Source organism: Ixodes scapularis, unplaced genomic scaffold (genome assembly GCF_016920785.2).
Source record: "Ixodes scapularis isolate PalLabHiFi unplaced genomic scaffold, ASM1692078v2 PGA_scaffold8__174_contigs__length_109621045, whole genome shotgun sequence".
NCBI lineage: Eukaryota > Metazoa > Arthropoda > Arachnida > Ixodida > Ixodidae > Ixodes > Ixodes scapularis.
The window spans coordinates 108560578-108573156 of NW_024609883.1; the positions used below are offsets into that span (position 1 = coordinate 108560578).

At 45.1% G+C, this 12579-nt stretch overlaps 1 protein-coding gene across 1 annotated transcript; it reads left to right on the top strand.

Annotated features, from left to right (window-relative positions):
* The first annotated feature begins 138 nt into the window (after window positions 1-138).
* LOC8025530 lies at window positions 139-7084 on the top strand. The gene is made up of 6 exons (XM_029977952.4): window positions 139-541; window positions 1448-1553; window positions 2849-2959; window positions 3652-3709; window positions 4283-4432; window positions 6839-7084. The coding sequence occupies exons 1-6, from the start codon at window positions 513-515 to the stop codon at window positions 6916-6918; spliced, it is 534 nt and encodes a 177-aa protein (XP_029833812.2). The 5' UTR covers window positions 139-512; the 3' UTR covers window positions 6919-7084.
* The last annotated feature ends 5495 nt before the right edge of the window (window positions 7085-12579 follow it).

The following is a 12579-nucleotide window of genomic DNA, read 5'->3' on the forward strand; positions in this document are numbered from 1 at the left end:
GGTTTCTATCGATCGGGACGACGGCAGTTCACTACACTTTCACTACCCATTAAAGTTTTGCGGTCCCCCCAGAAATCTCCCGGCGAGGTCACACACGATGATACGATGCGATAATGAAAGAGAATGAATGGATGGATGCATGCATACATACTTTGATGGATGCACAGCATACGGCTTCAACCTTTTAATTGGGCGGCGCGTTGCACTACGTAGCCCTGCGGGACCTATGCGTTTTATCTTTGCGAAAATTCCGCCTGCTCCTCTCGCTGACTGAAAAACGTTTTCCTTTTAAGCGAGTTTGTATCTATGTGGTATTTTTTGTAATATTTTAAACTAAATTATTTGTTTAACTTCTACCTTTTTAGTAGGCGATATTTGTCGCTCTCGTCGCTCTGAAAGGCTGTCTTCACAAGCCAATCCAATCCACACATCTGGTTCCAATATTTGCGGGTTAGGTTCCCCGTGGTTGTCGTCTGATTTCGCTGTTGGCATCTGATTTCGCGGACCAAACTATGCCAAGTGCTGCGACGTCCACGAAAAGGTACAAATACATACAGTCATACGTATTGCCGTAACCGCAAGCTGGGTTGTTTGCTACTCACCTCGCACGTGCTTTTATTTTGGTATCCGGGCAGCGTTTCGCTGCGCTCGAAGTTTGTGGCCCCGAACGTGCAGATTTGGTCCAATAAAGCCACGCCACAGAGCCTCAACGATGCTCGTTCTAAGAAGTGTTCAAAGCCCGCCAGCTCCGAAGTTTTTAGACAAACTTCGAAGCTCTGGGCTGTGGCGCGTACGCGGTGGAATGAGCTGCCCATTACCTTATCTGCCAGTGACCTTATCAATTTTGATGCCGATATACACTGAATCGAATGCTACTCGTGGTCGTGCTTACTCTCGCATGGCCTCTGGTCGCGGATCATACGAGTGTTGAGTGAGTTACAAAGACAGAGGACAACACACGCAGCTCTTTCAGTTGTTCTTGCTGCTTTTCGCGATTTTATTAACAGTTATAACGCATTGCAGTTTAATTGAGTGTTGCTTTAGCGAAAGGCGGCTTCCATTTCGGCAGACAGGATGGAATGGCAGTACGTCTCTTTGGGATGCTCGCGCCAGTCTTCCGTTCTGCATTGGCTGCTCTTCTATGCTTGAAACTCGTAAGACGTCATAGCGCTATCGAAGGTGGGAAGCTTACGCTGGAGACGAGACAACTGAAAGACTACCCTGCTGTTCTCACCCTGTCAGTGACTGTTGTGGTTGCTAAGCATGCCAAGTTTGTTTTTTCAAAGAGTGGGTCTGGAGTGGAACATCCATGAAGTATAATTGAGCTTGCTCTGTCGTCCGACGAAATGTTCGCTTGCCGAGACACTGCTCGATGAATGTAATTCGGTAAACTTTGGCGAACTTGGTTGCTAATTTGCCGTCACTTGCGCTTCTTTCCTTCTCTAAGCTACAAAGTTCCGAGCGGCTTCAGTTCTGTCAAGGAAAACCCGCTCTCCCTGGAAAATGTTGGCGCAGAAGAGAAGCGGATCTGGCTCTTCCAGACGCCCAACGAGGTACTCTGCGGCTTTTTGCGGCCAGAGATGACAAAGCAACTTTCAGTTCAGTTTTGAGGTATACGATCTCCGTCAACAGAAATGGGGTAGCATTTGTATAACTTGACTCGAATATGTATTCTTTATTTTATTTATCTGTCCTTAAAGGGGCCATGAAATGATTTTTCAACTACTTCCTTCTTAGCTTTCCTCCTCAGCTCGCAAATCGCGCAGCATTACCAGAAGAGGAGGGAAAGTAGAACTCCCCCCTTCCTCGGACTCTCGTTTGTGTACCCAGACGTCGCCAATTCCCCCTAGAAGATCAGCCCATTGCTCGAAATGTGGACAAAAGTTGCTTCCCCCCCCCCCCCCCCCCCCCCCCCCCCCCCACAGCTTCTGGCGTTGGAAGCTATGTGCTCGTTGGGCCAGCCACACTTCTATCTTTTGCCCTGTGATTACGCTCCCTCGCGCATACCCACGTGCTGAGAATGGGGTTGGGAGATGAAAGGGAGACGGCTGATTGGTCCGGCAAGTGCGTAGCTCCCACCGCACTGTCAGCTTAGGGGTGACCAGAGCAGGATATAGTAACGCTGCACTCGTCTGACGTGCTTTGGGTATCGCGGATGTATCGCAGTGAAAAGGTGGAAAGCTTTCGAAGGAAGGTACGAATTAGTCCGCTGTGTTTTCAGATTTTCGTACCAAAAAGCAGGCTTTTGACTTTCTACCCTCTTTCTTTTGGCCCACTAGATGATACACTGGTGCTAAAACCGCAATCTAAATTAATTTATTCCAGTCCAAAATTCATTTCATGGCCCTTTTAAGGCCTCTGAAGCATCATACAGAATGTTTCTGTTTTTTTTATGCTTTACAGATTTGTTTTAAAAGAACCGTGAGAAGCTACACTATTGCAGTTTTTGCGGGCAAGTTATACGACTGGGTGTCATAATCTAGGGAGATAATCGTCACGATAAATCAATATTGAATATTTGTTCATTCACTTTCTAATTAGGGAAAATAAACTTAAGTTTTCAAATAGAAACTTGCTGAGCATCATCGAAAAGCACCAAATAAGTAAATTTTAGAAATATTTGGGACACGTGGGGAGCACTGTGTTCGCTAAATTTACCAATCGTGCAATGGGTGCAATGCTGGCAGTGCGAAAACACAAATGATACGAGACAAAAGACCATGCAGGTGCATTTTTTCACCTCTAGAACTGTTACATTATTGCTTGATGATTCAGTGCTGTTGACACCAACAGGTGTGGAGCCATTTGACTGAAACAGCGTTTAAGAACCCGCTTGTCCGTTTCTCAGGTGAACATTGCAGACTTGAACGGCCTCGAAATATCCCTGCGGAACAGCGATGAAAAGGTTGTGCGGATAGGCAACAACAGCTACACGTTTTCGAGGACTGCAGAAACAGAAGTAAGATGCAGTTTCCTTATCTGTCTTAACTAGTGTTCACCTCAAAACTTGTCCGTGGTTCCATTGAGACAAACTAGCCGAAGTAGTGGCTAGAACAGTTAGAGCAAACGAATGAGGACAAACTATACCATAATCATTTTGAGGTATTTTAGTCATTTGAACTATGCACTGAGTAATCTTATTGCAACATCAGTTTATTAAGCCACATAAATTGGCCTCATCACTAAGTGACAAAGTATTTTCTTAGCTGTTGTTGCGTCATTAAACTTTTAATAGGCATAGCATCGCTGAGTGTGTCTTCATTTTTCGCTAACATGCAGCAAGATGGTTGACGTCTGTTTTTTTTTTTATTAAAATGAAGTGTGCACAATTTGCTGTCTGGAGAGTTAAAAATTTAGGTGTCTACTTTCTTACAAGCAGTCCACTTCTGTCAAAACCAAGAAAGATTGGTGGAACCACATGTTCTATTTATTTTGGCAAAGCAAATAAGATGATAATCAGGGGAATTGGTGTTTGCAATCTCTGTCATGGTTTTGGCGAAATCAGCAAACTGAAATGCTGGTTTTCACTTTCACAGAACCGTGGCTAGCCAGCTGATCGTAGGCAGACATTAACTTTTTTTATTCTCAATCTACAATATTGTGCTGGAAGTTTCAATGCATTCTTGTTTGTTTTTTCTTGCTGTTTTTTAGTATACGAAAACCCTGAGTGTGGCAATGTTGTCCAATGAAGATGGCCAAAACATCTTGGGTGAGTTAGCGGTGGGGGTCCATTTTACTTCAAGAAATGTCAGACATCTTGTTCAATCCAAGGATGAGCAAGCAGGCAGTCTGCAGTTTGTTGGAGAACAAAAATTGTTCATTTTTTCCTTTGTTAAAATAATCATTTGAAAGCCAAGCGGAATTGTCATGGGAACTTCAAAAATTCAAATTTATTTTTTCCCTTAGAGATGGTTCTCATAAGTGAGACCTACTTATATTGAGCTGCATAATATAACTAAAGTTATACTAAACGTCATACACGAAATTGACAAATTTGACATTGTGCGTGGGAATCAGGTCCATGCATAGCAAAAAAATTTCGGGGATTTGCACCTGTTATAACAAATACTCTGACTGTGTTTCTATTGACCTAAATTCATTTCAGTTTTGACCTAAAAGTTGTTTTGGAGGTAAGTTAAGATGGACGGATACGAGATCACTTCTTATGAAACTAGCAGTCATTATTACGGGACAGCTGTGTTTGGGTAGGTAATTTTTAAGTTCCCTGTGTTGGAATGTCGTGCCCACTGCAGCCATGTTCCGTGTGTTTGTTGGTTGCCAGTGCCATGTTGCTTGGCCGGTTCGGCAGTGCTCACAAAAAAGGTGGAGCTTCCAGAGGGCTTCACCCCCAAGATCTTCACCAGTCGGCAAGAGTCACACGGCAACTCAGTGCACCACTCAGCTCACCAGCGCTTTACACCTTTTGGCTCAGGTCAGTCAAAATTGTTTTATTTTTGCTAAACGTCGCACATGCATGTGTCGAACAGTCGCGGGGCTCAATGTGCGAAAGGAGGTCGTAGTCATTGTGGGTTCAAGTGGGGGTCCTTAAAGGGGTACTAAACCACTTTCTGCAATAGTACATTCATGGTCATAACTCTATCTATGATCTCTAAGCATACTAAAAAGCCAAACATTACATTCATGCGTAGCCGACTTTTTTTTATTGAAATTGGTATCAAAGATTGATTACCTCGAAACTACCACTGACACCAGATGGCGCCATTAAAGGAGGAGAAGCAGAGAAGCCCTTCTCCTTGTCTGATAGCACCATCCGGTATCAGCAATAGTGCTGGGGTAATCAATCTTTGACACCAATTTTATTAGAGAAGTCAGCCCCGCATTAATGTAATGTTTTTTGTTCTTTTTCAGGATGCTTAAAGCCCATAGACTGAGTTATGACCGTAAATAGACTATCCCAGAAAGTGGATAAGTGGCCCTTTAGGTCTCTCAGTTGAACTTGCAAACTTGCGTCCCTCACTCAATATCCTGTCCCTGCCTCAAAGTCATGTACAGAGCGCGACACTGTTAGCGCAAACAAGCAATCGCCGGTTTTTCCAGTTTTTCTCTTTGAAACCAAAGTATGTCATCCAAGTAGTTATTGCTATGGAAAGAGCTCATTTAGTTCTATAATGTAAGCAATAAAATTTCGTGCTCGCTAATACTATTTAGGAGCAAAATGCGAAAGTGTGCCGATGTCGTGTTCGTGCTAACAGTGTTGCGATGTGTACCTCACACTCTCACACACACTTGCACACACTCGCACCTTTCACGCAAATTTGTGCTTCTCACTCAAACCGTTAAAGGCTGACAAACACTCCACGTTTTCAGAGAAGAAAGCCAAGGGGAACCCTGTATTGCACGAAATCTAGATGCTTCATCTGAGCTTGTGGGTCATATTTGAACAAAACAGTGAGGTTCACAGTATGATCGAGAATGGAACGGAAAACAGACCAAACATAAGGCATGCGCACATAGCACACATAAAACACAGTAGATGTAAACATGGCACTCGTAAACCTAATCCTGAGACCTTTTCAGAAGGACACACAAGAAAGGTGGAGGAGAGGGATGCTGTCTATGTTTCACTTCAAAGATAAACATAGGAACACATTAAAACCAAAACTATGAGTTTTTACGGTGCAGGTGTGGACATGAAGAAAAGCAGTATGATACTTAAAACAAAGAGCAAATATGTTTTATTTTCTGAGTTACCTTTTATTTTATTTTTTGTCTCAGTTCTCTTAAGATATTCTAAAAAGAATCTAGCACAAAGCAACCAGCCCCTGATTATTTTCTGTATTTAACTCTGATTTTAGGTGAGTGCCAGAAACTATTTATAAAAGGACTGTGCAGCCATTATGAATGTGGATGTTTCTACGGAGTTCATTCTCTCCTGTGTGGGAAAGTGCTGTGTTTTTTTGTAATCATAATCTGCTTAGTTTATGAAGTAGTCTCACTGACCTGGCATTTTTGTGGAGAATATTTTTCAATCGATTTTCAGGGAGCTTTTTGTACCTCTGCTATGAACAGTATTGTGTATTCACACTTTCCAGTTACTGTAGTGCCTACTGTCACTCAACGAAAGCACTGCTTTTGTCTGTGCCACCTTTGTAAGCAGAAAAACGGGCAATGAATTTCAGATTACAGCTTATCTGACCAATGAAATATTCACAGCAGGATCAGGTTGTGGTACCGTTCAGAACGATTTTGCATGTAATGTGAGAGAATGCTTTTTAGTTGGACATGAAATTGGTCTCTCCCAGTCTAATGACTGGGCTGCATGGGAATTCAGTATCCTACAGACATTTGGAGCATTTGTTGCATCTGATCCTTTTTCTTGGAGTATTTTGTCTATACTAGAAACAGCTACACACCGTACTGTGTAGCCTGGTTTGAGCATTCAGACCCATAAAAGTCCCAGCAACTTCTGTATTTATAGAAGCAGTCAACATCTACTGAAGCAGACAAATCAAGACAAGTCTATTGTGCTGGATTGTGTGTTGTGGTGTGCTGGCAGTCATTGCTTTGAAGTCTACCAGGGAGCAAGCCATGTAGCTGAAAACAGCAACATATTTGCCATTCATTCAGACATATGTACATACACTCCTGCATATTTTATTGCGATATCTACAATACTTACATGAAATGCTAAGTTGAGGTGTCGTATTTCAGACTATTTGACATAGTAAGATAATGAACCTTGTGGGGACCTCAGACACAGGAAATGGCCGGATCGAGTGTTTCAGCTCGTATTGTCTGATTTTCTATATAGTGATTTATTCACTGTGCTTTAGTACAGCAAGCATGCTTCTTCTAAACGTGTTACTCCTTCATTTAGGACCTGTGGTCACCCGAAGCAAGAGGCACAAGCACAAGGACAAGTTTCGAGAAACTACAAAGAAAGCTAGAAAGCGCTGATTTTCCCAAGGGCTGCTTACAAGAATGTGCTAGAACGCTTCAGTTAGTTTTTTCTTTGACATTGATTGGTAACGCTGATCATGCAAGCAAGATTCACCATCTGTGGTTTTAGAGACGATTATGCATACTGCACTTGATAATAAACCTATGACTCTTACGACTAAAACGATTTGCGTTTGTGTTATTTCGGATAGTGGGATTGTTTCTTCACTCGCCATGAAGTGCATGACCTGCACACTTCATTGCATCCAGATTTACTGTTTCAGCGATTCAACAAGTGTCTTGTTGAACTGCTGATTTCACAACATTTGCCGTAAGCAACAACTGGTCTGTTTCATGGGCCCTGCTTCTTGCTGTGACTATATGTCCCACATTATGCACTTTTTTTTTTTTTTAATGCTCGGGGACTTGTTGGTGTAAGTGTTCAATAGACTGATCTCGCAGCCAAGTTGATTACGCCACCGCTGCCGCCATGCATCGTGGGATCTGTAGTTTTGCTGTACGCGGGACAACCCCGCCGACAGCCTGCGCGAGCAGATCACGAGGCGGCACGGGCTGTCTCGTGCACAGGCGCCCGTCTCCTATGGACTACAGTTATGGCGGCATCACAAGGCCGATTGGTTTAGGCTTTTGCTTAGAGCAGTTACTGCTGCAGATGCAAGCCCATGCAGCATGTAGACGTACATTCCCCGCATTCTCCTTAATGCTAGGGTGGTCTCTTGACCTCAGGGAGCAGGTCATTTGGTAACTGAAGCATACCACCCCGACCAGATGGCGGAAGTGGCCATCATTTAAAGTAGAGAGCCTCAAGTAGGAGTGTGTTCAACTCAAACCATGGAGAGCGTTGACAGTTTTATGGCGGCATTAGAGATGGCGTATTATAGATTTTTCGCGTTTAAAAAATACTTATCCTATCCGAACAGAAATGTCTAAAGAAAAGGCTTAGTTTATTGATCATGATGTAGAAAATCCGAGACTGTGGTAAAAGCAGGGAGACTCGGTCGAAGAAGAAGGACAGGGGAAAAGAACGTCTCAACGTTCTTTTTTCCTGTCCTTCTTCGACCGAGTTCCCTGCTTTTACCACAGTCTCGGGTTTTCTACATCATGATCAACATCCACCAGCTCGCCTGCGCACTCACTGCTTTGTCTTACTTTATTCTTCGCGTAAAATATTCAACCCACCCATAAACCCACAGCCAAATTTTGCAATTTAATGGCGCCAATAAACACGTATCCCGGGCGAGCAGTTCAACACACTATTATTTTATCTGATTTAAAGTAATTTCAAATCATTTAAAGTTGTGGTATCGAAATACTTCGCGTTCAAGTCCAAAGAGGGCGCTACATGTCCGGCACCGTAAACGCAAAATGAAAAATTTTTTTCTTATTTTTTTTTTGTAATGATGTTGAAACATTACGCGAGCTAGAGCGCTAAACAATTGACTTTTAAATGCTTTTTTTTTCTTTTAAGTTTTGTTTATACGAGCGGGCGCGCACGTGTTTCTGGCCTCGTCGCACCACTCCGTGCCCTGCGTACTCAGTGACTCGTCGATCCGAATTCTGGAACTCGCAGCACGACTTCCCGCCCTTTGTGACCGCTGCACGAGGCACACGGGTGGGGCTTTGCAGATTACTCCGGGTCTCGCGGCATAAATTCACGTCGCAAGGCTGCTCTCCTTCCGAAACATCCAGCTGCTGAGGAAGACGGATCAGCAGCTCGCAAACAGAAAGAAGAGAACCGTTTGGACTTGTTTAATCGATTGAAGTGATTGCGCAGATCGCAGCTCCCGTGTTCCCGAACCATGAGATCTTGCCCACATGTTGACCAGAGATGAGGCAAACCTTCGCCGTACGGTTTCTTCGATATGTGCAAATTAAAAATGCTAACCATCATAAAGATATGCCCAGAGCACTGCGCATATATAAGTTTCATCATCCGATCCGCATCCGCAGACAATTCGTATTCGTATTCGAACCGCATCCGCAAAATTCGAAACCTCATCCCCCCCTCAATCCGCACAACCTTTCACATCAAATAGAAAAAAAAAACAAAAAAACATTTGGGTGGTATTTTTTAAGCCGTCTGCTTACTTTTGTACAACGAACTCTTCGTGTCAGAATACGGTGAAAGTCATTTTATCGTATTCTGTTTTATCGTATTTATATAATAAGCGATCATTCTTCCAGAGACATTTCGCATCGCTGGAAATATGATCGCAGTTACGAAATCGTCTTGGGAATCCGCGACACTGACGCTCTGTCCAGAAAAAAAGATACAGAATACTTCCATCATGGACGGATTCAGGCTGTTCGTCTCTTTTAAATTAATACCCGCTAATGAGAAGTCTCCGTCGGTGCACGTGATGCTGAGATTGCATGGACGAACTGCGCTACAATAATGAGGTGCGGAAACTCGTGCTGGCGCAAGTTCCTCCACTCCAGAGGATCACATTCAGTTTCCTCGAACGAAGAAGCCACTTGCAGGTTTCTTCTACTTTCTTGCGGCTTGTACGTTTTGGGTTTCCTTTGCCCAAAGAACGTTTTCCGTTTTTCTCCCTGCCAGACAAGAACACGCTTTCCCGGGACGACTGATTCTCCTGCATTCTTTACTTCTTCTAGGGAAAGCATTTTTGACGAGATAGAACGTTCCAAAGCGACCTTTGGTTAGAATCAAACCTTTCTTGACGTAATTAAAGAACCATTTTCTCCACAGTGGCACCTTTTATCTAAAGGAGTAGTTTGCTCTCGCAGTACATTCGATGATGCACTTCATAGTACCACTCTCTTGTTAAGTCTACATTTTGCGGTTGCACAAGTTTATGGGCCGCCTAGGCAAAAAAAGTGGAAAGGGAGGGGGGGGGGGGTTCGGGCTCCCCCCCCCCCCCCCCCCCGAAATCTTTCATTTTGCTGGGATCTTCTCTCCCCCTCATACAGCATTATGTCATAAGCCCCCCCCCCCCCCCCCCCCCCCCCCGAAACAAAATTTTGGCTACGTGCCTGTATACTCGTTTTCACTTCAAGAAAAAAAAAAACATCAAAAAAAACGCCGCGCAAAGTTGTTCTTGCACGATTTGGTTGTCGGGGGAAGAAGCGGTGCGTTTGGCATTTGAAACGGGTACATCTTGATAAGATAACAAAAATCTAATCTAGAATACACCTGCATATATTTTAATTCTCCACATAAAAGGGAAAATTAGCAATGCTCCGCGAAGAGCCAGACTTTTTTTACTGCGATTTTTGTGCTGGGGGAGGGGGGGGGGGGGGGGGGGGGGGAACGAATATGGAAATGTCCCGCGCCTTTCCCCCACGCCTTCTTTTTGTACAATTTATTTTTCTTGCTGTTTCGGAAGTTTTTGCGGCTGGCGAAATCAAACCTTCTCGAAGCGTCTCATCTATCTTCTGTTTCCTGTTCTTTCAGAATGGCCGGCGGAGCTCGCGGCGCAGTTTTGTCATCCAACTTTCTTCGACGGTGCGCACTTCACTCACTTTTTTCAACGTTAACTCAGAGTTAACCGTGTTGAATAAACCTGACACATGGGGCTCCCAGTCCCAGCCCGTCTCAGGTTTATTCAACAGGGTTAACATTCACGAGCTCGCCCGCACCCTTAATAGACAGTTTTAGTGGACCGTACGCTATAGCTTTGCGTACGCAAGAATATTGCGGGTCGTGAGTGCGCATGCGCAGAACGCAATAGAAGGGCTAGCGTATTGCGTACGCACGCAACGCTGGGGATTTTGCGTCGCTGGCTAGCGGGCCTTGCGGGACGCTCTCGAGAGATCTCGGACACCAACGAGAGCGCCAGTTTCAAGATGGCGGTTGCCTCGACCGGCGGAGCAAGGGCGACGTGGTGTTTTCGAAGTTCTGTGTTACGTGAAATTGCGTGGTGTTCAGCTCGGCGATTCTTTCTGGGACCTACCGCGGTCGAATCAGATCGCCCTGCAGCTGAAGGAGTGCACAGTGGAAATGTTCGCCGCTCGCAGTGTGCGTCGACGCTGCGATCTGCTCAGCGCTAAGCCTATTCCCGCAGTTCATCACCGACGGACGAACAACTCTAAAAGAAATCGCCGAAGTTCTCGCTATGCACTGGACATCAGGGTCATGAATTTCATTCCGCGATAGCATCGATAAAAGGTGCCGTTTCCACGGGACGACTGACGGAGGCTCCGTGATCGAATTTGGCTACGCACTCGTACTCGTAGCCTCTGTACCCCGCAGAAAAGCGCGCTTGACGAGGCGGCTGTGGCTTGGTTTAATCTGAAATAATATGATTGGACACTTTTTGTTTTTCAATATTTCTTTCCAGGAGCATGGTTGCGCTATAAGCACGCGAAATTTCACGGCTCTAGCAAATTTAACCAAGATCATGCGCGGTGTTCACACGAAAACGTAACGCGCAACTAAATTCGGTCCGAGCAGGTCATTTTTAGCGTACGCTATACTATTGCGTATTGCATACGTAAGATCCAGTAACGCTATACTAAAACTGTCTATTAACTCAGAGTTAGCTTCCGTATAACAATGCAATTCTGCATTAAAACGGAGAGTCCGGATAAGGTTTGCAGTGTCTGCACATTGCCTCATTTTCCACGTTCCTTCATTTTCGTGCAGGTCACCCTAACTAATTGCCGAACCCTCGTCATCTGTGTCTCTGGATTAACCGAGGGCGATTCACACGACGCTGCGTAAGATGTTTCATGTATTCGCGAAGCGAGAGTTCTAGGCGTGCGAAGCAGACCTCACGATGGTATGTTGCTCACGGCTTGGCTCTTGCGAGGACAGCGATGTTTGCGAATTTCATGAAAAATTTATCCCTTAAACGGGCCGGACTGAACCTAATCTAGTCAGCACAGAGTAGGCCAATCATTGGCCAATGGCTGGCAATGGTCTTTGGCCAGTGGCCAGAGACTGGCCGATGACTGGCGTTTCTCTGGCCATCGGCCAAGCATTGGCCAATAAAAGGCCACTCTTTCGGCACTGGTCAAAAGACCATCGCCAGCCATTTGCCATTGCATGGCCAAAATCTTAGCTACTTGGGAAGCAGCACATATTTGGCCAACCATTGGCCAACGGCTGGCAATGGTGCTTTGGCCAGTGGCCAGCCATTGGCCGATGACTGGCCTCTCTCTGGCCAGTGGCCAATGGCTGGCAATGGTTCTTTAGCCAGTGGCTAGACAGTGGCCAGCCATTGGCCGATGGCTGGCCTTTCTCTGGTCATTGGCCATCAGCCGTCGGCCACACATTGGCCGATGAATGGCGACTCTGGCGATTGGCCAAAAGACCTTCGCCAGCCATTGGCTAGTGCTTGGCCGAAATTGGTGCTGCTTGGGAATGTAGCATTTGGAAAACTTATTGAGGCTTCCCGGTTTGTTGAGGATTAGTAAATGCGAAATAGGACACAATGCACACCTTTAGTGTACTCAAAATGTCTCGTTGGCGCATCAGAACGCAAGGGACGCCAATCAGGGGAAAACAGATAGAAAACGAGGCAGCCAAACGCGCTCTGTCATTCCCTTCCCTTAGGGGGGGGGAAGAAGGGAACAAAACCATGTGGACGCATCTTGCGGTTAAACGAAAGCGCGAGGTAAGCCAGGACGTTTCACTGATTTCAGCATTAACTGTCCCATGCAGCGAAGCCGGCGTTGTCTGTAACTGTCTGCAGC